The sequence below is a fragment of the Leuciscus leuciscus genome, assembly GCF_965113295.1.
Source record: "Leuciscus leuciscus genome assembly, chromosome: 3".
Classification (NCBI taxonomy): Eukaryota; Metazoa; Chordata; class Actinopteri; order Cypriniformes; family Leuciscidae; genus Leuciscus; species Leuciscus leuciscus.
Window position 1 is genome coordinate 48,082,926 of NC_138727.1, and position 27,013 is coordinate 48,109,938.

General features: G+C 42.9%; 1 protein-coding gene across 1 annotated transcript in view; it reads left to right on the forward strand.

The window, feature by feature from the left end:
• Positions 1–27,013, forward strand: part of LOC309495751 (cadherin EGF LAG seven-pass G-type receptor 1-like) — a 57,693-nt gene that overhangs the window by 8,576 nt on the left and 22,104 nt on the right. Inside the window, exons 12-22 of the mRNA XM_082165588.1 lie at positions 7,727–7,852; positions 7,951–8,202; positions 8,299–8,397; positions 11,395–11,567; positions 11,685–11,833; positions 11,974–12,281; positions 12,627–12,737; positions 13,073–13,264; positions 13,396–13,487; positions 13,910–14,074; positions 16,020–16,217. Of these exons, the coding sequence (XP_082021714.1) occupies positions 7,727–7,852; positions 7,951–8,202; positions 8,299–8,397; positions 11,395–11,567; positions 11,685–11,833; positions 11,974–12,281; positions 12,627–12,737; positions 13,073–13,264; positions 13,396–13,487; positions 13,910–14,074; positions 16,020–16,217 (1,865 nt within the window). The remainder of the gene's footprint in view (positions 1–7,726; positions 7,853–7,950; positions 8,203–8,298; positions 8,398–11,394; positions 11,568–11,684; positions 11,834–11,973; positions 12,282–12,626; positions 12,738–13,072; positions 13,265–13,395; positions 13,488–13,909; positions 14,075–16,019; positions 16,218–27,013) is intronic.

The window sequence follows — 27,013 nt, forward strand, 5'->3', positions numbered from 1 at the left end:
TCGGGATGTGATGCCTCCCTGGCGATTTATGTAGGCTACCACTGACATGTTGTCCGAGCGGACCAAGACGTGGTGTCCTGCTATTTGGGGACGAAAGCGCCTCAGCGCGTTGTCGACTGCCATCATTTCCAGGCAGTTTATGTGCAGAAGCTTTTCCCGTTCTGACCACTGGCCGAAAAACGGTCTGCCCTCGAGCAGTGCTCCCCATCCCGAGGTGGAGGCGTCCGTGGACACCACCTTCACACTCGAGGAAGTCCCCAGGCTTACACCTGACTGGTACCAGTCGGTCGCTCTCCAGGGTATCAGTGCTGAGACGCATTCCTGATCGACCTTGAGACGAAAGAGACCTGAAGTCCATGCTCGACGCGGTACTCGTGCTTGTAGCCAGAACTGCAGTGGGCGCATGCGAAGCAGACCCAGCTGGAGAACTGTGGATGCTGCTGCCATGAGACCGAGCATCCTTTGAAACTTCTTTAGCGGGACTATAGTGCCGCGGCGGAAGGATTCTGTCATGCGCTGAATAGTCAATCTGCGCTGTAGCGATATTTGAGCTGTCATTGACAGCGAGTCCAGTTCTGTGCCCAGAAAAGATATTCTCTGACTGGGAGACAGTGAACTTTTCGCCCAGTTGACTTTGAGACCCAGATTCTCGAGATGTTCGAGTAAAATGGTTCTGTGTTCTATGAGCTCCGTATGTGACTGAGCTAGAACCAGCCAATCGTCCAAGTAGTTCAAAACTCGCATTCCCCGAAGTTTCAGGGGAGCGAGGGCTGCGTCCATGCACTTCGTGAATGTACGGGGTGCTAGGGACAGGCCAAACGGTAGGACTGTGTATTGATAAGCCTGGCCCTCGAAGGCGAATCTCAAAAATCGCCTGTGACGTGACGCTATTTGTATTTGGAAATACGCGTCTTTCAGATCTATTGACACAAACCAGTCCCCGTGGCGAATTTGCGCGAGGATTTTCTTGGTTGTGAGCATTCTGAACCGGCGTTTTGAAAGCGCTACGTTCAGTTGTCTTAGATCTAGAATGGGTCTGAGACCCCCGTCTTTTTTCGGAACCAGAAAATATCTGCTGTATAGCCCCCCTTCGCTCTGAGCTTGAGATAAAGGCTCTATTGCCCCTTTGCTCAACAGTTTCGCAATTTCGGTACGAAGTACACTTGCTACTTCCTTTTCTACCGTGGTTTCGACTCGCACCGCACAACGGCGGGGACGTCGAGCGAACTGTAGCGAATAGCCTCTTTCTATAATGTTCAGCACCCATTCTGATACACCGGGAAGCTTTGCCCACGCATGTGCGTGCATAGCTAAGGGTTGAATGAGATCGGAGCCCTGGTCGTGACATAGTGGCGACCGGGGAGCTTCGGTATGCTGTATTATAGACACCGCATTTGCAGCGCTCGAGGCGGGGAGTGTTTTGATCACAGCGGGCGGTTCGCCCGCGCTCGGCTCTCTCACGGCAGGTAGCTGAGAGACGGCGAGCGTGGGGGAAACCGAGGGATTCGTCATGTCTGTGAGTGAATGTGGGCGCAGGACAGCGGGCACATTTGCACTGAAAACACCATCGACCTGAGTCGGTTGTATGTGTGTTGGTTTCGTTTTTACAGAAACCGAGAGACATGCAGCGTGTAGTGTTTGTGGGCACTGGGACGTGGGCACGTTCACTACATTCTGTGCGCAATCGACATGAGTCGATTTTATGTGCGCGAGCCCTGTGGGGTGGGCTGTGTCTGTGTGTAGGAATGGGCACTGGGCAGTGGGCATTTTTACTACACTCATAACACCGTCGGCCGTGGCCGGAATACCAGAAAATACACTCTTTATAGGATTTATCTGGGTCGCCGTGAAAACGGCGTTTGTGTACAGGCAAGCGGGTAATGTAACCGACTTGTTTACTGCAGAGTACACTGGAACAGTCGCATGTAATGGAACTGGACGAGCGGGAAGTTTTGGTGGAAACCCGGCCGCAGCGGGGCTTGAACACCGTCGTTTTCCTAAGCTGGCTAGGAAGACTTTGAGGCCTCGGGCTTCATCTCAACCTTCGGCCGAGTCCCACGCTGTGGGGGGCGGCGGCCGGCAGAGCGAGAGCGTGGTCTCTGGTCCCGGGCCTGTCGACGCTGTGAAGCGGCGGCGGGGGGCGGTGGCTGCGAGCTGCGAGCAGACGGCTGTTTAGAGCGGCCTGATGCGGAGCTAGAGCGCTTTGGCAGAAAGTGCTTCATGGCCTGCGACGTCTTTTGTACCTCAGCGAATCTGTCCGCGAAATCTTTGACGGACGATCCAAAGAGGCCAGTAGCAGAAACGGGGGCGTCGAGGAACACAGAGCGCTCCGAGTCCGGCATTTCTGAAAGCGTCAGCCAGAGGTGTCTCTCAGCAATGGTGAGAGAGGCCATGTTCCGCCCTATGGCCTGTGCAGCGGATTTCGTAGCGCGGAGAGCGAGGTCCGTAGCGCTCCTTAAATCCGCCACGTTGACTGCTTCCGTGCCTTCCTCGTCCAGCTTTCGGAGAAGGTTAGCTTGGAAGATCTGGAGAGTGGCCATAGTGTGTAGCGCTGATGCAGCCTGCCCAGCGGCGGTGTAAGCGCGACTGTGCAGGGTGGAAGTAGCGCGGCAGGCTTTTGAAGGTAGCGCCGTCTTAGTCCGCCGTCCAGCAGAGGGCGGGCAAAGATGGGCTGCTACTGCCTCCTCCACAAGAGGGAGAGCGAGGTATCCTCTGTCTTTGGCACCGTCCACCACGGAGAATGCCGCCGAAGCAGAGGAACGTAGCCTGGCTGAAAAAGGGGCGCTCCAAGACTTTGCCAGTTCTTCATGAAGCTCAGGAAGAAACGGGGCGGGTCTTGAGGGCGTGGAAACGCGGTCCCCTTGTAGAAAACAGCCGTCCAGACGGTTGCGTGTAGGCTCGGCGGGCGCGGACCACTCGAGGCCGAGGCTCTCTGTGGCCTGTGTGAGCAGACGCATCAGCTCAGCTTCAATGCTGGCCCGTTTTCCTGACGACACGCGGGCAGAAGAAGGGGCGAGGTCCACAGAGCTCGCCCAATCCTCGCTGTCCGAAGCCAGGATAGAGCAGTTGTCCTCCTCGAAAACTGCCGCTTCTTCCTTGTCATCTCCGGCGGAAGCGGCGGCCAGCGGCGGCCACTGTCCGGGAGTGAGAGACTCGAGAGAAGCAGACGGCGAAGCTGGCAGGCGCACCGGCGAGCTTTTCTCGGTGGGAGGCTCAGGGATCCGCTGAGCACGGCGCTTTTTACGGCGCGGCGTCGAAGCGGGAGGTGCAGGCTCGTGCAAAGTTGCCATGCGAGTCCTCAGAGTCGCCATAGGCATAAGCTCGCAGTGAGGGTATCCGCCGTCAGCGAGCGCTAGAGCCGCATGTCCTTCACCCAGGCAGGAAACGCAGATGACATGGCGGTCCCCGTCGCTGAGTGGGGCTCGGCACGAGCCACAGGATGGACGAGACATCTTGAAAAAGACGCTCTGCTCTTTTAGAGAAGGAGTGTGAGTCGCGGCGGCGAACACACACAAAGCAATAAAAGGATATAACGCCGGATAGCGTAGCAGGAACGGTGGTTGAAGGCGGCGCGGCCAGCGACTCCAGGTACCGAACTCGTCCCGCTGAAATGCTGTTTCCACGGCGCGGCTTCTTCTCTCTGGATCCAGCGATGCGTGAGCTCCGCTGAAGAGATGAAAAAATCGGTAAGCTAGCCTTTCGATGCTATATTTATAGCCCCAGGCCACGCCCGTTTCGGCGGGACGTGACGTATGGGGCGCGAAGCGCCCCCATTGGTGATGACGTCACGATAGGGCCTTATCGATAGGCTGCTGCAGTTGCCGCAGGGCAGCCAATAGGCGCGCGAGCTGTCTCGCCTATGTCTGCATGCTGCCGCAACGCGTTTTACATTATTTCAAAATTAAGGATAATTTTTTGGCTTCAGTATCTCGCGGAAAAGAGATTTCCCCTAGCGTAAGATATTACGCAGTACGAGAGTACCTCTCGTAAGAGAACTATTAAATACAGTCATATTCCCTCTGCACTTCGGAAACTGTGGGCTTCCACACAGACATCAACGTATCTCCCATAAGAGAAGACTCTTTGACAGCAGGAAGGGTGTGGCCTCAAAATGAAAGGTAACATAACGCCAGCAGAGGTCCCTCATAATTCATTACATAAATAATAAACAGTTAATTTAGCTGAAATACATAATACATGGAACTATATTGAATGTTCATTTTGCTGAGAATGGTTGCAGGTGAAATGTCTCGGTTATGCATGTAACCTTCGTTCCCGAGCACCCGAGACAAGTCCCAAGAGGGTATAGAGGTGGGGCGAGGAATCAACTGCATTGTTTAGATTAGATTAGATTAGATTCAACTTTATTGTCATTACACAAGTACAGGTACAAGGCAACGAAATGCAGTTTAGGTCTAACCAGAAGTGCAATAGCAGCAAGTGCAGGATATACAGTGGTTCCATAAGTGCAGAACATGGATATGTACTGAATAAATATAGAGTTGAATACTATTATAAACAAAAATTTACAGATAGATTTGTCCTATGAATATAATATACAGATAACTATTACTGTGAACAGAATTTACAGCTAGATATGTACTGAATATAATATACAGATGGCTATTACTATAAACAGAATTTTTACAGATAGATATGTACTGAATATAATATACAGATGACTGTTACTATAAACAGAATTTTACAGATAGATATGTACTATGAATATATATACAGATGGCTGTTACTATAAACAGAATGTGAGCATAATATACAGATGGCTATTACTATAAACAGAATTTTACAGATAGATATGTACTATGAATATATATACAGATGGGTGTTGCTATAAACAGAATGTGAGCATAATATACAGATGGCTATTACTATAAACAGAATTTTACAAATAGATATATGTATAAGTTAGGCTAAAATGAGCAGTATAACAATGGATTTAAAGTAGTGCAAATAAAGTTTGGACAGAAGCTATCCGAGTGAAAGTGCAGTGGAAGTAATTGCATATTACAGTTAAAGTACGGTATTGCAAATGTATATGTAAACAGTCGGTACTGTAAATAAACAGTCGGCAGTGCAAATTGAGCATATTCCAGTCAAGGTAGTAGTGCAAGATGCATATGTAAACAGTTGTTTCTATAATAACAGTCAGCAGTGCAAATGAACATTATAGTATTGCAAATAACAAAATGGAGGCAGGTGTGAGGAGGGAGAGGAGAGTCAATCAGTATATGAGGGGAGTGGGATCAATGAGGGTTAGAGTTTAATAAAGAGACAGCTCTGGGGAAAAAACTGTTCTTTAGTCTGCTGGTCCTGGTCCGTAGGCACCTGAAACGCCTGCCGGAGGGCAGGAGAGAAAACAGTCTGTGGGCTGGGTGAGAGGAGTCCTTAAGGATGCTGCGAGCTCGATGCAGACAGCGTTTCCTCTGGATGTGCTCGATGGCAGGTAGTGGAGTCCCAGTGATGCGCTGGGCGGTTTTCACCACCCGCTGCAGTGCCTTGCGCTCTGCAACAGAACAGCTCCCATACCACACTGTAGCACAGTTGGTCAGGATGCTTTCTATTGCACAGCGATAGAAGTTCACCAGGATAGTGGAGGAAAGCTGATTCTTCCTCAGTGTCCTCAGGAAGAAAAGGCGCTGGTGAGCCTTCTTGACCAGGCTGGAGGTGTTGGTTGTCCAGGTCATGTCCGCCGAGATGTGGGTCCCCAGGAACTTGAAACTGGAGACACGCTCAACAGCCATTCCATTGATGTGGATGGTGTCGTGTGTGCCTCTTGACACTTTCCTGAAGTCCACGATGAGCTCCTTCGTTTTGGTGGTGTTGAGGAGCTGGTTATTTTCAGTGCACCATGTGGCCAGGTGCTTGATCTCCTCCCTATAGGCAGTCTCATCGTTGTTGCTGATGAGACCAATCACCGTAGTGTCGTCCGCAAACTTGACGATGGAATTAGATCCGTACACAGGCTTGCAGTCGGAGGTGATTGTGATGTGCGGCAATCACGGCAACATACACTTTCAGGGTGGAGTGAGGCAGCCTTCGCTCCAACTCATGCTGCAGAAAGGAAAGCACAGCCCTGATTGGGCATCTCCGGTGGTCTCCTCATTGGGAAGAACACCACTCAACAAATAGGTTCCACTTCACTAGCGCCTCGTAGAGGGGCACGATTGAGCACGCCTGGGATGTGAATGGCACAAAGCGACCTCAGATGCTTCTGACTCCAAAGGAGGAGATGGCGGGCGAGTTGCATCATGCGAGGGGAACGTAGACCACCCTGGCAGTAGATGTATGCAACGGTCGCAGTGCTGTCCGTACGGACCAGTACATGCTTGCCATGGAGCGGCCCTTTGAGCTGGCGCAGCGCAAGACGTACTGCTAGCAACTCAAGGCAGTTGATGTGCCAATGCAGTTGAGGACCCATCCACAGACCTGAGACTGCATGCCCGTTGAACGTGGCCCACCAGTCGGTTGCAGAGGCATCAGTGAAAACGAATCTCCCGAAAGGGGAGGACTTTGTACTGAAATGCCCATCCTTCGAACACAAAACGTAGAAACGGTCTGTGCCGAGGTAGAATCAAGACATGAAAGTACGTGTCCTTCAGGTCGATCTAAACCAATCTCGGGAACGTGGGCATTAGAAAATGTGTATCTGTGTCAACATTTTGAACGGGAGCTTGTGAAGGGCCCAATTCAAAACTCACAGGTCCAAGATCGGTCATAACCCACCACGTTTCTTGGTTACAGTGAAGTACGGGTGGTCAACAGATCCAGAACTAGAACGGGGAATAGGCAAAGGGACTCCACCCTGAAGGATGTATTCGAGTCTCGATTTCAACTCCCGCAATGAGAACATGACGCATTCACAAACGCTGCCTCAGTGTGCTTAAGACCCAGACACAAGAGGCAGTGATCGTGACCATCAACAGGAGCCAGATGATGACCGCATCCAGAAACACACGGCATGAATGACATCTTTAAAAAGACACAGAAATCACACCCGTGCTTGCTCTTTTAGAAATTTGCTCTCTATAGTGCTGAAGCTCACAGGGGAGATGGCCGCAGCACACAACAAGGGAATAGTGCAGCCCGCTGTGTGCTCTCACAACTCTTTGAAGGCACATCCTCTCTGAAGTGCTGTGAAAACTTAAGCATTTCCAAATGTAACTCTTATAGAATTCAAGCAACATCCGCCAAAGTCTGTCTCTAGAAATGCCTTTGCAACCTCTCAAAATAATTTTGGAACAACCTAACAACCACCAGAAAACACTAACAACCACATAGCAACAATATATATGCCCTGCTAAGCAGTTGCAAAGGTGTTCTAGGTTGTTGCAATGTCGTGTCCATGCACAGGTGACTCATCACTCTTGCATGGTGACCACACAGCAACCACTCAGAACACATTTGCATTTTCTTAGGAACCCTCAGCTACTTCCCAGAACACTCACAACAACTTAAAACTTAGTAACATCTTAGCTACCCCAGCAACAAATTGGTAGAATTCCCTACCAACTACTCAGAACAGTTTAGCAGGAGATTAGTCATGGAAGTATACAAGGAATATTTCTTCTAACTGCTCAAGTATGTAAACTACATAAGATCTAAATAACCTTCAAATTAATCCTGTAAAGTTCCTTGTAAGGTTTTGTCAAGCCAACATTCAAAGTTTTTTTTTAATGTACTTACCTTTTCTAGTTTTCTCTCCGATTAGGGTGGGTTCTCTAAGGGTCACTTTATTATGGATAACGGTACCTTCGTTATCAACAATCAAGGAATAATATCACTCCGGAGCGACGCTACCTTGGATAGAGAAACTGTAGACAATTACACCATACAGGTACAAAGCAATCACATTCATTTCTTAAATCCAGCTATTTACAAAATGTTCAGGATGACTATTCATTTTGAATGGGATGCTTGCATTGTCTTTCTCAGGTAGTAGCTGTAGACCAGCCTGTCGATGGTTTAAGCTCCACAGCTCGGGTCATCATCACTGTTCTGGACGTCAATGACAACAACCCACAATTCCTTCCTCTCCCAGGGCCTATTGAGATTCAGGAAGGTGCGTACACACCCTCATCACCTGGAGAAGTGTGCAAAATCTCAGCCACAGACGCTGACATTGGAGACAACGGTCGTGTCACAATCACTACTTTCTCTTACAACAAGTTCTTCAGCTTCAGAGATGTGAGGACATAAACCTATTGACATGACAATGTATTGTCAGATGTTCAGATCTTCATTAATTTTCTAAAAATCTATTACTTTATTTCATTCCTTCAGGATGGGACTCTCCTAGCTATTGAGGAGCTGGATCGGGAAACACAGGATGTGTATGATGTGGTCATTGTTGCTATGGATCATGGGATGCCACAGGGAAATGTAATTTCTTTTTCTTTTTATGATTTCCATGATGCGACCTTGTACTTCAATACAGTTTTGAGTCTGTTCATGGACTTCAAGTTCATATTGCAAGTGTAGAAAAAAATCACAAGAACTATCTCGAAATGCTCCAATCTGTTCATCAGGCTTCATGTAACATATCCCTTACGAAAAAGAAGTATACTTCAAGTTAATTTTATGAAGTGTGCTTAAGTAATGTTCAAGTATATTTTTAAGTATACTTTATGTAGTAAGTATACTAATATCAATGTGTACTTGTAGTAAACTTGTAAGTGTACTATTTCAATACTGCTTGGGACTAAATTGGCCCACTTTTAGTATATAAAAGTATACGTTTAAGTGTACTATAAGTGTAAGAGTAGTAAACTTTAAGTACACAACTAGGTTTCTCATTTGTAATGCATCTGTACTAAAAGTGAACTTACAAGTATACTAGTAGTTTGCTATTCTAATACAAGTTGTACATTTTTTAGTTTATGAAAGTACACACTGAAATATACTCTCAGTAAACTACTAGTAGTTTATACTGCAAGTATACTTGTAAGTTTTCTTTAAGTGAACATAACATACTTATAGTTTACTATTTCTATATTATTTTTGCACTTGCAGTATACTATTATGTTCATATGTTGTTTTTTTGTACTTGGAAAAATACCTTTAACTGTACTTTAACTAATTTTAAAAACAACACTTTAATGTCGGTAAGTTTCATAAAGAAAGGCAACATTTTAAACAAAAAGTTGAGAAAATCGCATTTTTGTCAAAGACTACGCCTTGATCTGATTCAGAACAATGATCAAAACACAGATGGAGTAGATCGAGTCCAACACCCCCAAAGCTTCACAGTCGTTTTCTCTTCATGGGTTACGCTTCATTTCATTTGTTAATATTAAAGGGATACTCCACTTTAAAATGAAAATTCTTTCATCATATACTCACCCTCATGTTATTTCAAACCTGTATGAATTTCTTTCTTTTGCTGAACAAAAAGGAAGATATTTAGAAGAATGTCAGTAACCAGACAGTTTCTGGTCTCATTGACTTCCATAGTAGGAAAAAAATATACTATGGAAGTCAATGAGACCAGAAACTGTCTGGTTACTGACATTCTTCTAAATATCTTCCTTTCTGTTCAGCAGAAGAAAGAAATTCATACAGGTTTGAAATAACATGAGGGTGAGTATATGATGACATAATTTTCATTTTAAAGTGGAGTATCCCTTTAAGCAGTTTTGATTTACACGCTGTTTAATGTTTGATGATCAGTTATTTTACATTTGAGTGAGCAATCTTCTATCACTTGTTTCAGCTTCTTCTTCTCCTGTGTTTTGATCCAGAGATTCTGTACTAGAAGATGTTTCATAGCGCCCCCTACCGTATAACAGTGAAAACATGGATTGCTGGAAAATTCAATCAATGGTGGGGAAAGAGTAAAGTAGAATTAAAGTAAATTTCTATACACGACCAGTGGATTAGCCTACACAAAATTCAGATACGCAGAATTAGAAACATAGCCTATCTGTTTTATATCAATATCCCAGTCAATGTAATTGTCCCAAACAATGTAAGTTTCATAAGACTGTATGAAAAACTATGTAAAAAAGAGTATATTTAACAAGCTACTTGATCAACAGAGTTAACACAACTACAAGCCAAGTATACTTTGAATACTTAATTATACTTTTAAGTATATCTCGATCAAAAGATTGAGCACAAGTACAGGCCAAATATACTTGGACTTTTCTCTCAGTATAAGTACACTTAAGTGTAATTTAAAGTATATTTCTGAGAAGTACATAAAGTATATTTTTGAGAAGTATATAAAATGTAGACTGAAAGGATACTTTCTTATTTTAGTCTAAAAGAAGTATACTAATAGAACATTTGAATAAACTACTTTTTTCGTAAGGGATGGAAGTCAGAGTGTAAATATCTGCCAGGATACAAATCTTGTTCCAAGAAAGTACAAGTTGCTTGGTTTTCCAGAGTTTGCAAGTTTCATGGAACCAACCTTTTAAAATACTTTTTAGGGTTTTGTTTAAGGCACAAAGTAGATGACATAGAACAGGGGTAGGCAAACCCAATCCCTTGAGAGCTACATTCCACAAGAGTTGAGCTCCATCTAAATCAATACAAATCAAACTCTCCTGAATCAGCTGTCTGGGGTGTTCAGGATTACTTAAAAACTACAGTCAGCTCAGACAGCAACATAGTGTCGACCCAGATCCGGCCCACATCTGGTACATGTGGAATCCACGTGTAGCAGATGTGGGCCAGATCTGGGCCAACACTATGTTGCTGACTGGGAGGTGTGTCGGAGCAGAGTGGGAACTAAACTCTGCTGAAAGGTTGCTCTCCAGGATCAGGGCTGGATAACCTTGCTCTAAAGCAGGGGTGTCCAAACCTGCTCATAGAGAGCCAATGTTCTTTAGAGTTTAGATTCTACCAGCCTCAACACACTTGACTGAAATGTTTCTAGTAATCCTGAATACCTTGAATAGGTGACTCAGATGTATTTGGTTGGAGGGTTAGAGCTACTCTACAGGATGGTTGCTCTCCAGGAGCATTGGTTACCAAAGCTCTAAAGCAGGGATTATCAACTCTCCTCCTCAAGGTCCACTTTCCTGCAGGATTAGTAGAAAGTTAAAGGCAGGTGAGTTTGATAAAGGTTGGAGCTAAACTCTGCAGGAAAGTGGATCTCAAGGCCAGAGTTGAGAAGCCCAGCTAAAAAGGTTACATACCAAAATGACACATAGCAAACCCCAGGCAGATGTTTTTTTCATTATTATTATTTTGCGCAGATGATCTAAGTGGGCTACTCTTGACAAACATGTTGCACTGTGGATCCAACGCTTTGTCAATATTCAAAGCTCTGGATATCTGATACTAGTACAATCCTTAGGCTAGATACTAGACATTGCAAATATTAACTTTTGGTCTGTAATACAAAGGGTTGTTTGGGTTCATTTTCTGCAGAACATCACCACAGTGAGTGTCAATATCACAGATGTCAATGACAATGCTCCAGTTTTCAGCTCCGACACCTACAGCAAAAGCATTCTGGTTAAAGACGCCAAGGTTGGAGATGTGCTGCTGACGCTCTCGGCCACAGATAAAGATGCTGGAAGCAACGCAGTTATTAGCTACAGGTAAGCTTAAGACTAAACTTCCATTTCTTTAGCATCAATAATATGAAGGCTAAACCATGGACACACTTACCTACATCACACCTTTAAGACAGATGCATGAATGTTGTCTTTCTGTAGTTTCTCTGAAGACTCCTCAATGGTCGTACTGGATGCTAAAACAGGAAACATCAATTTGACCTCTGACCTTAGCGAGGTCACAGAAGACATGCTGCTAAACCTCACTGCTATAGCGACAGATCATGGAACACCACCAGAATCTGATGAAGGTTTGGGCTTGGTTTGCGTAATTCCTTTAGTGAATCTGATGTTAAAACAATGCAGATAATTTGAGCAAATAAACAAATCTTATTGGGAGCAGTTAATTCCCCCTTCAATGTCAAGATTAACATCTTTCTTCTCTCTGTAGCCGAAGTCTTGATCTACTTCAAAATTGCCTCTCTCACTGAGAGTGTGAGTTTTGAAAGCTCTTTCTACAAATTCACAATAAAGGAGAATGAACCTGAGGCCTCAACAGTGGGCAAGGTCAAGGCATTAACAGGAAGTCCAGTGGCTACAGTCAGCTATAACATGAAATCACATGAGGATGTCTTCTCTGTGGATGGTGAGGGAACCATAAAAGCTCTCAGACCGCTGGACAAGGAGAAAGAGGAGTGGTACATCCTCACAGTAGAAGCCATAGACTCCAGAACTCCTCAAAACACTGCTGAGACAACGGTACTATTCTTACTTTAAACTAAGGCCAGAAACAAACTCTACACAAGTACGCAATTTATGTTCATGCATAATGTACTTTGTTTTAAGTATAAACTGTGTTAATGCTTTCTATATCCCCCATTAAAGCAACACTGGCAATGCAATTTGCATCGCATTTGCATTCTGACACATTTCAAAATGCAATGACACAAGCTTGCGCTGCTAGAGGGGTTTGTGTTCACATACTTACATAGAGTATGTTTCTGGCCTATAAGTCTTACTCTTCAAGCATGTCAAAGGCAAAGTTTCTCTTCTTAAAGAAAGCTGGCATGGAGAATTTGACATTCTTTTTCTCAAAATCTTCAGGTCAACGTTCAGGTTGAGAATGTGAATGAGGCTCCTGTGTTTAACGCTGAAATATATAAAGCCGAAGTTTTCAGTATCTCTCCATACAAATTCCCTATAGTGCAGGTCCAGGTAAGTGTGGCATAGACATCAGATATACTGTAAATGCAGTGGATGTACTCAGATCTATTTTGTAATTAGTGGTGTTCACTAAGGCAAACATCACTGTTACTCTTGTTATTGCTCATGCTTAAAGGGCTAGTGATTTGTTAAGACCCTTGACCGTAAGTAATACATTTTGACATGTAACTCATCCCATGCCATCTGTGCTATGGACATGAATAATCCCTCAAATCACATGTCTTATTGAGGAGATGTGTGCTGGTATTTTTCAAACTGATCAGACCATGATTTTTTGTAGATGTGGATGTGTAAATGTGGTTGAAATGTGGTGGTGTGTCCCTCAGGCATCGGACCCTGATGTGGGCGAGAGCTCAGAACTGCAGTATTCCCTGCTGGAGTCCACAACTCTGCTGGATGTGGAGGCAAGCACTGGTCAGATCTATGTACTGGATGCATCCAGTTTTAGAGACAATCTGTTCACCTTTCATGCTAAAGCCACTGATAAACATGGGCTGTTCACGACTACAACAGTACAGGTGAGCAGAAACAGAGGGAGAAAAAAGAGAACGCTTTTGAAAGACTATTTCAAATGACCAATTGCATTTTGATGAGCAGTGAAACAGAGCAGTCAATCCAAAGATTGTGTTCTTATGTTTGCAACCTGCAGATCGAAGTGAAAGAAAGTGCACAACGTGACAGCGTAATCTCCCTAAACCAGCCTGTATACATAGTGGAGAAAAAGATACCAGAGATGGAAGAGTGAGTAATCTATGTTCGTTATTGAAACATGTTATTGAGACAAAATAAGAGCATTTCCAGTTGTGAAGTGTTAATGTGTTATGAGATAAGACGAGTGTAAGTGGAAACATGTTTAAGGATTAATTAACCCAAAATAAATATAAACATGAATTATTTTACTCCATTCCTAACCTGTGTGCTGCTATGTTTTCATTGAAACACACAGAATTTTTTTTATATCTCAATAAGACCAAAAAAGCATAATAAAAAAGTAGTGCATATGACTTTTGGGCTGTATTTCCAAGTCTTCCGCATGATTTACTTTGTGTAAATAACAGACTGAAATATACGCCAGTATAGAAAAGCTTCTTCTCTACTGAGCAGTTACATCAGGGTATTTCGTGTTCTATACACCACTGTGTTTTTTTTCTTTTTTTTCTCAGATCCATGAAGAAAGTTTTAGGTTGGACTGTGAAAATCCTCAGTGTGAGAGCTGAGGATGGGAATGAGATGCGCACCATTCTTAGAGAATCTACAGACAAGACTTACGTCAGTTTCATCGCCATGGACTCCAGTGGTGCGGTCATCCAAGCCACAGAGGTCAAAGAGTAAGTTGAACTAATATCAGTTAATTCAGACTAATCTAATGTGGAAGCTGATGTGGAAATGTGCAAGTAACATGTTTACAACAAATGCAGTTATAATGATTGTAGCCTTGTGGACAGTGCTCTGACTTTAAATTGGTTATAATTTTAATCAGTTATAAAATTCATCTGGCATCTGAATACATTCATTTTTATTTGAACTCTGGCTGCCCAAAAGGCTGCAAGCCCGCGCTCAATCAGCGGGCTTACAGCGGGCTGAGCTCAATCGGCCCAATGGAGGCAACCGGTCAGCGGGGAAGGTCTATGCGTGTTACTGTCACACTCTGTATAGAAAGAACGAGAGTAGAATCCAATTGCGAGAAAACCGCAATGTTTATTATAAACAGGAAAAGCAGTGAAGCTGGTCAGCGTTGATCGAACAGAGTAGATGAGGCACTGGCAACGCAGGGACGCAATGGGCAGATAATTCCAGGCAGAATCCAGACAGGAAGCGGTAGATCCGGGAAGGCGATACACTCGAGGAAAACCAGTGGAAACAGGAGTGACGGTGCTCAGTGCTCTAGTGAAGCCTCACAACGATCTGACAAAGACAGGACGAAATCACAGACAATAAATAGGGTGCTCGATGAGGATCAGCTGGCGCTGATCAGCCGGGATAACGATACACGCCCACAACACTAATACACACAACACTGACAGACAGCGAGGGCGAGACAGTGAACCCATGAACCGTGACAGTTACTGTCTTTTCTCGAGGCAAAGTATTTTTGATTAAATGCAATACATTTTCTCATATGTATTTTCTCGTTATTTCATCTGACTCCATAAATGAAAAGGTTTGAATGATATCTGTGTATCATTAAATGTGAGCGAATGTTTGACTATTCCTTTTAACTCTTTACTGCAAATAATGAGATATTTATTATGTCAGGTCAATACATCATGTCAATTTCGTAATCAGTTCAGAGATAATCAGTACAAAGCATCAAATGCTCTGTACATGCTGAAGTCTTTGAGATCCTTCAACATCATGGGCTGATCTGAGGTACAGAATCGCGCCGATCCTCTAGTTGCATTTCATTATATAGACAGAAACTTCTTTCACATGGACACATCTGCTAACAATGGGAATTTACATTCAGAGTTGACACCATTTGGGGATATGAGACCATTTGCCTAGAGACCACCTTCCTTTGTGTGCCAGTTATCTATAAACTCTTCAAAACCTTATTACCTTTTGTTTTACTTATTTGGGAATGAGACATTTGTGCCAGTTGCACTGAGACATTTCAAACGATACCAAACATGTATTATACTCAACGATAATTATTCACATTAAACCATATGGATTTTTGGGTGATTTTCATGTGATCTCAGCATGACTCATGAGAGTGGGGGAAGAGGGGAAGAGATGTATTCTGAGGTGAGACTTTGCATCTCAAATGGTGATGCTAACTTCACAAGAGAGAGTTCAAATGTTAATTTCCAGAAAGGTCCTTTGTTTTCTCGAGGAGTGGTCATTCCTCAACCAGTTTTAGAATGTAGTTTCTCCAGCTTACAAGGCTATTGGTTTGCCAACTATGTTCGTGTAAGAATACCAGTAAGGGATCTGAATTATGTGACAATTGCATGATTGCACAAACTTGTAACATCACAATACACAGATATGTATCCATCTTGAAAAGTATTCCTCCTCAGAATTATGATTTATAAAGGTTTACAAATCATATATACAGTATATATATATATATATATATATATATATAAGTGCTTTAACAAAAGTATAAGCTATAAATATGAAAAAATGTATGTATGTGCATTAATAAAAACATATACTCCTCAGTCTTCACATTTCCCTCTTTCCTGCTTGCCTGAATTACATCTATTCTATATAATTAGGATGAGAGTGTAATGGGCAGCATCTGAATTAATATCTTCACTCCCACAGGAAACTGAACAGTGAGAGCAAAGATTTAACATCTGAGCTGGAGAAGGTTTTTGGTCCTGGTTTGATAATCAAAGTGGAGGACAGTTCTGGAGACTCTGAAGAATCCAGTCAAGACGTCACAATCGCTCTCATCGCTGTCAGTGTTGTGCTGGCTGTAATCAGTGTGACTTCAGTGTCGACTATTATCCATCTTGTCAAGTAAGTTATTACTGGCAATGTAACTGAATCTATCTATCTATCTATCTATCTTGAAAAGAATTACTAGTTGAAAAATAAGCTTAAAGTCAACATAAAATCAGGATTGATTAAATTGTCTGTTCTGTTTTACCTGTTCTATACAGCTTTCCTAAAATGCTGTAATGGGATGCTAGTTGTCTTTATAGTGATACAATTATGTTTCATGTTGAACATTGCTCATGTTTTAGGAGTATTTTTTATACAGTGAAGAAAATGTATATGTTTGGTCAATTAGTTATAATACATATTTTTGCTGCCTCAGGAAAAAGGGCACCAATTCTGAGAGACAGAGTTCAAATACAGACATTGATTTAACTGAAAAGAGAAGCAGTATTGACAACCTTACTAACTTTATCACGTAAGTGTCAAAATATTGTTAAAGATCTGATACAAATAGTTTGAAAAGATTGTTCTCAAATACAAAATATGCATCAGTTACCATGTTTTTATCTGCATTGATTTGTTCTGAGATGTTTGACAAAACATGTTTCTTCTTTTGTTAACAGAAACCCAGAACCCGGAAAGGTAAAGCCCCTTACTGTAACAACAAACCCAGAGAGTTTTTGTACCACAAGTTTTTTTGTAAAATAATTGTTATTTTGTCTCATGTGTTTTGTGTGTTTCCCAGGAAGAGGTTAATGAGAAATTTTGACAGAGAATCTGGGAATGGAAGTGATATCAGTGGAAACAACATCTCTGACCTCTGAAAAAGCTTACATCAAAGCTCCTCACTTCTTCTCAATGGTGTACAAGACATAGTGAGATGACTTTGTAGGCAGCATTTTAAAGTTCCCTACATGGAGGAAACAACACGAGTATCAGATCTTCTTAAGACAGAAATCAGGCTCTGGGCTTCAGCATTACAGGGTTAACATCTTTGATCATGTGTCCTCAGTTCCAGGATCAGCTGTCATGTGACTCTCACAATGATAAACTCAGGTCACAACAGACACAACACAGGGTGAATTCCCTTCAAAGAGACAAGCATCACTCTGCTCCACTCATTATGTATTACTGTCTCATAGTGGCTGTCTGGATCACCCATCATGAAGCCAGATGTCACTGCCACATTTTTATGAATTGAAATGTTATTTAAAAACAGAATTCATACTGAAAAATACAGCTGTTAAGACAGACAGATGTAGCAGTCCTGTAGAGCAAACAGGAGAGATAGTGCTGGATACGCCACTGTCATTGTATTTGTAAGAATTGAGAAATTAGGAGATCCCGGACAGTCGTTGAAGAGCGACCAGACCCTGAGAGAACAAAGGACCTCTCTGGAAATTAACATTTGAACTATCGAGACGAAAGTCTCACCTCCGAGTCATCCTAATCTACATTTCATTCCCCCTTCTCTCACCCCCTCTCTCTCATGCTCAGATTACCTGAATTCACCAAAGAATATATGGTTGAATGTGAATGATATAACATCGAGTATTATACATGTTTAGTATCATTTGAAATGTCTCAGGGTGACTGCACAAATGTCTCATTTCCAAATAAGTAAAACAAAAGGTAATATGGTTTTTAAGAGTTTAGAGATAACTGGCACACAAAGGAAGGTGGTCTCCTGGCAAATGGTCACACACCCCCAAAAGGTGTAACCTCTGAATGCAAATTTCTTTTGTTAGTACATGTTTCCATGTGAAAGAGGTCTGTCTATATAATGGTATGGAGCAAAGGGTTCGGGGCATTTTCTGTATCTCAGATTGGCCCGTGAGGCTGAGAGTGAGAGCTCTCAGCCTCATGTATTTCTTAATGTTGGGTTGCATCTCTTCTCTTTATTCCAGAACATTTGATGTTTTGTATCGATTATCTTTGAATTGATTATAAAATTGGCATGATACATTTACCTGACATAATAAATTGTTACATTTGATTATTCTAACTTTGACATTATTTTCATTGAAGAGTTAAAAGGAATAGTCAAACATTCGCTCATTTAATGATGCACAGATATCATTAAAGCCTTTTCATTTATGGAGTCAGATGAAATAACTAGAGAATACATATTCAAATTGCATGATCCAAGATGGCGCCGCGGATGGCTGCCTCGGTGTTGAGCTCTCCAGTTGTTACACTGTTTTTGTTAGTTTGTCCTGTTTTATGTTTGTCATTCGCTATCAGTTATACCAGGGACGAACTGCTGAACATTCGGCAGTGCACACCAACTGATCACCAACCAGTTTTTGATTCTTCTGGCGTTTTGCGGAACATTGTCGTCGGTTGCGCCGCTGCACTGTGGAAACAGTATAAGACGCGCAGGCGTGGGAAGCGAGCCGGCACACTCGTGAAGCTCAGGCAGCGCGGATTCAGAACGGCGCTGCCTAGCATCCATCTGGCGAATGTCCGCTCTCTCCCTAACAAAATGGACGAACTACTTCTGCTCTCACGCAAAAACAAGGACTTTACCAACTCTGCTGCTCTGTGTTTCACGGAAACCTGGCTGAACGAAGCCATTCCGGACAGCGCGTTACATCTACCGGACTTTCAGCTGTTCAGAGCGGATCGCGATATGGAGTCAACGGGGAAAACGCGCGGTGGTGGGACATGCTTTTACATCAACAGAAGGTGGTGTACTGATGTAACTGTGTTAAGGAAGATGTGCTGTCCTGATGTGGAAGTGCTTTTCATTAACTGTAAGCCGTTCTACTCGCCGCGGGAGTTTTCCTCGCTCGTTCTCATCAGTGTTTACATTCCACCGCAAGCACACGTGAGTACGGCGCTGCAACAGCTGGCTGATCTGATCACAGAAACAGAACAACAACACCCGGACTCTGTTCTTATCATTCTCGGAGACTTTAATCAGGCAAAACTCACACGTGAACTGCCTAAATTCAAACAGCACATTACATGCCCCACCAGAGACAATAATATTTTGGACCATTGCTACACCACAACAAAGGATGCATATCGCTCCGTCGCCAGAGCAGCTCTAGGACTTTCCGATCACTGCCTGGTTCATCTTCTACCAACTTACAGGCAAAAACTTAAAACTGCTAAGCCAGTAATAAGGACTGTAAAGAGATGGACCAACGACACAGAGCAGGTCTTACAAGCCTGTTTTGAATGCACTGACTGGAGTGTTTTTGAAGCTGCTGCCAGCGATCTGGACGAGCTCACAGAGACTGTAACATCATACATCAGTTTCTGTGAGGATTTATGCATCCCTACCAGGACTTACTTATCATTCAACAATGATAAACCATGGTTCACACCAAAACTCAGACAGCTTCGTCAGGTCAAAGAAGATGCCTACAGGAGTGGTGGGGATAGGATCTTGTATAATCAGGCCAGGAACACATTGACAAAGGAGATTGAAGTGGCTAAGAAGAGCTATGCCAAAAAGCTGGAAAACCAGTTTTCCTCCAACGACCCTGCATCAGTGTGGAAAGGCCTGAAAGACATTACCAACTACAAGACACCATCCCCCAGCATCGACAGCAACAAGCATCTTGCGAACGAGCTGAATGTCTTTTACTGTAGATTTGAGACCCCCGATCAGACACCCCATACCCGCCCTGACCATCTCTCTACACAGCCATCAACACCTCCAGCCATCCCCCTCCCCTCCCCCCCTGCACTTCAGATCAGTGAGGATAATGTGCGTCAGATCTTCAGGAAACAGAAGAGAAGGAAAGCACCAGGCCCAGACGGTGTTTCACCAGCCTGTCTGAAAACCTGCGCTGACCAGCTGGCCTCTATCTTCTCACTGATCTTCAACAGATCACTGGAGCAGTGCAAAGTCCCTTTCTGCTTTAAACGCTCCACCATCATCCCAATCCCGAAGAAACCAAAGATCACAGGACTCAATGACTACAGACCTGTTGCCTTAACATCTGTGGCCATGAAGTCATTCGAAAGACTGGTGTTAGCATATCTGAAGGACATCACTGGACCCTTGCTGGACCCCCTGCAGTTTGCCTACAGAGCAAACCGGTCTGTGGATGATGTGGTCAATATGGGACTGCATTACACCCTACAACATCTGGACAAACCAGGGACCTATGCAAGGATTCTGTTCGTGGACTTTAGTTCTGCCTTCAACACCATCGTCCCATCACTGCTCCAGACCAAACTGACCCAGCTCTCTGTCCCTAGCTCCATCTGTCAATGGATCACCAGCTTTCTGACAGACAGACAACAGCTAGTCAGAATGGGCAAAATCACGTCCGACAGCCGCACCATCAGCACCGGTGCTCCACAGGGATGTGTTCTCTCACCACTGCTCTTCTCCCTGTACACAAATGACTGCACCTCTAAAGACACCTCTGTCAAGCTCCTGAAGTTTGCGGACGACACTACTGTTATCGGACTCATCCGGAACGGTGACGAGTCTGCGTACAGACAGGAGGTGGAGCAGCTGGCTCTTTGGTGCAGTTATAACAACCTGGAGCTGAACACGCTCAAAACAGTGGAGATGATCGTGGACTTCAGGAGAAACCCCCTGCACTCCCTTCACTCACCATCATGGACAGCACTGTGACTGCAGTAGAGTCATTCAGGTTCCTGGGCACCACCATCTCTCAGGATCTGAAGTGGGACACTCACATAGACTCTATTGTGAAGAAAGCCCAACAGAGACTGTACTTCCTGCGTCAGCTGAGGAAATTCAACCTGCCACAGGAGCTGCTCGTACAGTTCTACTCAGCTGTCATCCAGTCCATCCTCTGCACTTCCATCACCGTCTGGTTCGGCTCTGCTACCAAAACCGACCTCCGTAGACTACAGCGGATAGTTCGGACTGCTGAGCGAATCACTGGCACTACCCTTCCCACACTCAAAGTACTGCACTCATCCAGAGTGAGTAAAAGGGCTCGCAAAATCACTCTGGACCCGTCACACCCAGCACACTTTCTGTTTGAACTGTTACCGTCTGGTCGACGCTACAGAGCACCGAGCACAAAAACAACCAGACACAGGAAAAGTTTCTTTCCCCAGGCCATCTACCTCATGAACACTTAAATGTTCCCCTACTGTGGAACAAACATGTGCAATACTTCCCTCAGACATTTCATTATAGCACCTTATAACTTTATATATATTTATAATTTATAATCTTTTATTTTTATTTTATTTTTTCTATTTTTTTATTTTTTTATTTATACCTATGTTACTTGTCACTTGTCTTGTCACTTTATATTGTATGTGTACTGGAAGCTACTGTCACCAAGACAAATTCCTTGTATGCGCAAGCATACTTGGCAATAAAGCTCTTTCTGATTCTGATTCTGATTCTGATTCAAATGTATTGCATTTAATCAAAAAATACTTTGCCTCGAGAAAAGGACAGTAACACGTAAAGACCTTCTGCGCTGGTCGGATGCCGGTTTTGGGCCGATCGAGCGCGAGCTTACATATTGATTCCCAAGGAATACAAGAACTGTCAAATGTGTATATAGATAAATATATTTTTTTAAATATAGCCTCTGTGTCTTTAATTCACATTTGGCATTTGGTAAACTAACATTAAAATTGTGTTATGTTAGACGAGATATTTAGTTACATTTCCAGGTAAAATATCAAAAAAAAATTTTTTTAAACTACAATAAAAAATTTTTTTCACAATTTCACTTTTAGATGACTGATTTCTAAATACATTTTTAATCGATTGATTTAATTTACGGCAAGTATTGTAATTGTATTTTTTACTTGATTAAATGTTAATATACGATGTTCAGTCAGTATGCATTATAGAAGTTAAGATATGTAATGTAACCATAATAAAGCAACAGAGTTTACTAAAAATAAAGATTTTGAACAACTCACTGAAGCTGTGTTCGCCGGCATTTTGACCGTCAAAAATAGTCGATCTCTGAATGCAACATAACAGGGAGGAGAGTAAAGATGGAAAGCTCCTAAAGCTTAGTTCTATATAAATTCACGGATAATTTGTTGTTTTGTCATTAGTGAAAATCAATATTGACCTTGTATTTGAAAAAGGATGCTCATATATAAGAAGATATACTAAAATTCAGAGTCAGTTCATTCACATTCGGAGATCGACTATTTTTGACTGTCAAAATGCCGGCGGACACAGCTACAGTAAGTTGTTCAAAATCTTTCTTTTTAGTAAACTCTGTGTACACAAACAATGTTCTCAATGCTCAAGTTCATGTGTAGAGCCCCTGATGATACTTCGAGCAAAGTTTCATGTTGTGTCGAGCCTTCTTAGTGTTTTATAAATAGCGATTTTTGATGCTATCACAGAAGTGCCCCAAGCACTCCCATTCAAAAGGCAATTTGAACGAAAACGAAAATACTGTCAAACTTAAAAGTGGAGTTTCCATTCTAATTATGATTTAAACTAAAGTTCGCCTCGGGTAGATTAACAGAAAGACCCTAGGTTGCATTTTGGCGAGAGTTACCCTTTAAGGTTGACAAGCACCATTTTTATCTCCTTAAAATAAAATAATGATCATAAAATAAAATAAAAAATAAAAATATTTCTCAGGAAAACGGATCAAAACAGGGCAATAATAAAGGAGAATTAGCAAAGCTATGACTAAAATGTCCAGGGGTGCGTTTCCCGAAAGCATCGTTAGCCAACTATGGTCGCAAGTTCCGTCGTTATCAGCATAGTTCAACGATTTGGTGTTTCCCGAAACCATCGTTCCAATGAACGTTCGCAAACAGCATCGCAAACTTGTGTGGTTGGAACGACAGCTCTCGAGCTGTCGTTAGAAGCATAGTTCCTTGTTAGTTTGTTGTGTCGACGTCATTGATTTCGCAGCAGCTGGGATGTGTTCTATTCAGAGCTATCGACCCTATAGCCTATTTCTTTCGAAGCTTTCACCATTCACTTTAAGTGATTTGGATGACTTAAAGTCGAGGTGCTCAGGTTTTACACAATTTGATTTCTTCATTACAAATGATTTGAAACGATATAATAGAGTGACAATTGCAATTATTCTCCCTTCGAAGTGCCCTCCGAAAGGATTATTAATGCCGGTTGGGACGCAGTCTTGGTTTCGTTTGTGCGAAGAAACTGTGAGTGTGCAAGTGAGTAGCTTTGTTAAATTCCCAAAGACAAATAATCATATAACAATATTTTACAAAAATTATTTTAGGGGTTTACCCTTAAATATTAAATTGTATCTGTAGGCCTACTGTAGCCTACACATACGCAACATATGGAAACGTAGGCTAATTTACATACGATAACATAGGCTATTTAAAATATTACACACTCAAACCACAGTATTTTTTATATATAGTTAAAGAATGAAGTAAAATTTTATAAATAAGCAGTTTTGTGTAGTAGAATATAATATTCTCATGGCGTTATAAGAAACAAATACATATTTATTGTTTGCAAAAGTATTTTTGTGAAGTCTGCTGGGGGGAAACATAGGCAAATAAACAACATTATTTATTAACACAAGTTATGTCAGATTAAATTAAACAAATAATAGAAAACACAGTATACTGTGTCTGTATCCAAACTGTAAAATATTAGCCTACCATCCAAACATATTCTGAATTAAAAGTTCTCTGACTTCTGCTCCTGCAGGATGCATTCTGCCTTGATGTGGGTTCAAAGGATCATCATCATCATCATCATCAGAAACAGCATCTTCCTCACCATCGGCTCCAACAGCACCAACTTTCTCCTCAGGAAGCTGGACATTTTCCCTTACTGCAATGTTGTGGAGAATTGCAGTAACCACAATAACAGAACAGCTTTTGGTGGGGTTTAGCTTCAGGCCACCACTGGACTTGCTGATGCAGCGAAAACGTTGTTTCCACAGTCCTATAGTCCTCTCCACTATAGAGCGTGTCCTTCCATGGGCCTGATTAAACCTTTCCTCTGCAATGGTGGCTGGATGCTGCACAGGTGTCAAGAGGTAGGGGCGAAGAGGATATCCACTGTCTCCCAGGAGCCAGCTATCACCAAAGCCACCTTCTTCAGCCATCTGGCAAATTGCAGAATTGGCCCATGCAAAAGAGTCATCTGTGCTTCCAGGCCATTTTGCCACAATGTCAGTGAACATTCCCTGGTGATCACACACTACTTGAACATTAATGGCTGGATAGCCCTTCCTGCAAATGTACAAGGGCTCATTTACCTTAGGGCTTAATACTGGGATTAGGGTGCCATCAATGATGCCAATCACTCTGGGGATGTTGTCAATATCATAGAATTGTTGATTGGCCAGCTGTATTTCCTCAGGAGTTTTGGGGAAAACCAGGATGCTCTTCATCAGCTGTAATAGCAAAGGTGTTACTGTTGTCACAGTTTTGCTGACTGAAGACTTGCTGAGCCCCAGGCCATCACCCACCACCTCCATAAAACTTCCAACAGCAAAATAACGCAGTGTAGCTAACAACTGCACCTCTGGACTTAAGGCGTAGTTTCTTCTTGTTGCCCTCTGAAGGTGTGGTTTCACTATCTGAAATAATTCAAGGATCTTGGTCCTTGGAAGACGGAATTTTCTTAAAATTGCATCATCAGATAGTGAGTCAAGAGGGGTAAAATTTGTCCTTATGTGGGCATTTATATAAACTGATTGACTTCTCAGTCGCCTTCTGTGCTCCAGCTGTAAGAATCTTTGTAAAGCTGCCATTGTTGAGCACTTGAAACACACATACACACTGTTTTATTAGGAGAGGCATTAGTACACCTGCTTTTGAGTTAATAGAAACACCTTAGCTAATAATCATTCTAAATTAATTGAATTACTATTAATTATTACCATCTTCTACCATCTAAAATAGGCTGTTGTCATTCTGTTATTTCATATTTTTCATTCTTCTCTTAAGAAAGCACTTAAGAGTGTTTTGTGTTATGTTTGGCTTATATTGCCATTGATGATATTAATGTTGTGAATTAACAAAATTTTCATTTACTTTATGGTTTATGTGATGGTGGCTCACCACTTCAAAATAAAAGTTCCATTCCATATGTTTCATTATCAGGCTTGGTCACATTATTCAGGTATTTAATAAAGGATGACATGGCATGGTAAACATGCTTCAGCTTTACTCAGTAATGCCTGCATTTTTATATGGCATTAATATACTACTTTGAGTCAAGTCACAATAGTATGCTCTTTTCCTCATATTAAACTGAAAAAAAACTTTTATTTGTATTTCAGTTCAACTGGTGAAGGTTTTTAACTCACTGAAAAACAAATTGAATGTCATGCACCACACAGCTTCACCAGAGCCCCATTTGCCAGAAGGGAGGCATGATGGCCAACAATGTAGCCAAAAAAAAAAAAAAAAAAAAAAGGGGGTTACATCTGTGGATCTGAAAAAAAAGAAAAAAAGATTACATGGCTGTCATCCACACATGATTTGACTTTCCATACTGAGTAAATAACACAATTTTCACTTACTGTCGGTTGGTAGAAACATGGTTAAAGAGGGCTTGCTGGCTTGTTGTTGCAGGAGTTCCAATTTAGCCCTCCTATAGGCCATAACCTCCTGATGGTGTTGGTCTTGCTGCTCCTTCAGGGCTCTCAGTTCTCTCCTGATTCCCTGGAGTTCAGATATCTTCTTCTTCTCCGACTGAAGCAGCTTCTCACTGCAGCCACAACGTCCCCTGTTTCTCCTTTGGCGGGAGATTAATGGCTGGGTTTCTGGAATGCCAGAACGACGTTGCCCAGCACATGAGGAGGCCTCAGACTGAGGGGAGTCAGAAGAAGGGAGCAATAGCCCAAGACCAGGACTCATTGCTGATGTTCCAGGGGCAGGTGGAAGGGGTTCTGATGTTCCAGGGGCAGGTGGAAGGGGTTCTGATGTTCCAGGGCCAGGGTGGAGGGGGCCTGATGTTCCGGGGCCTGATGTTCCAGGGCCAGGGTGGAGGGGGCCAGGGTGGAGGGGGCCTGATGTTCCAGGGCCAGGGTGGAGGGGGCCTGATGTTCCAGGGCTCAGCTTTGAATTCAAAGGCCTGGTTGACGCACATACATCTATGCCTCCAGGGATCCCTTCCAAGGCCTCAGGCCCCAGGATGGCCAAAACTCTCTCTTCCTCTGCAGTCAGAGGAGGAACGGAGTTGATACCCCCACCAGTCTTTTTTGCTTCCCTTCTACGTGCTGCAGCCCTCCGTTTGGTCACACTTGCGAAATCCGCCCACTTTTTTCGAACTTCTTCTGGGCTTCGCTCATAACCATAGCCAGCAGCATTTATTTTTTGGGTGATTTCTGCCCAGGATTTTTTTTTATCAGCATTTGTAACACAATTTTTCAGCTTTGAAAATAGCAGTATTTTTTTACTCTCCACCTCCTCCAAAAGAACTGTGACTTCATTTTTTGAAAATTGTGGTTTTCGCGTCATTTTCAGACAGGTCATATGAACACATAGCTGTATGGCAAGGGGACTTAAATAGGAAGGCTAATGATCTTAAGCAAAATATGCAACAGGTGTACACAATAGTATAACAATCACAGTGTTTTTAAAACCCATCATTTATTTTCATTTTAATTGTGCTGATCTATCAATATTCAATTAGAAATTAATAAATATGAAATTGTGAAATTAATAGTTATAGATTTTGGGATCAGAGAAGACAACATTGTGTTTATATATGCATATATTTTATTGTGCAAAGAATGAATGTTGAGTTGTTAACGTAATTAGTCCACATCGTCACTAAGAAAGCGCAGTCGAAAAGAGAAAAGAACCAAATTTACAGCAGGTGGCGATATGTGCCCATAGCACCAGTCCGCCATTAGAACGAAGAAGAAGAAGAAGAACGTCATAACGACAGCTCCAACCAATGTGGTTCAAACCATGGATCTGCGACACAGGTA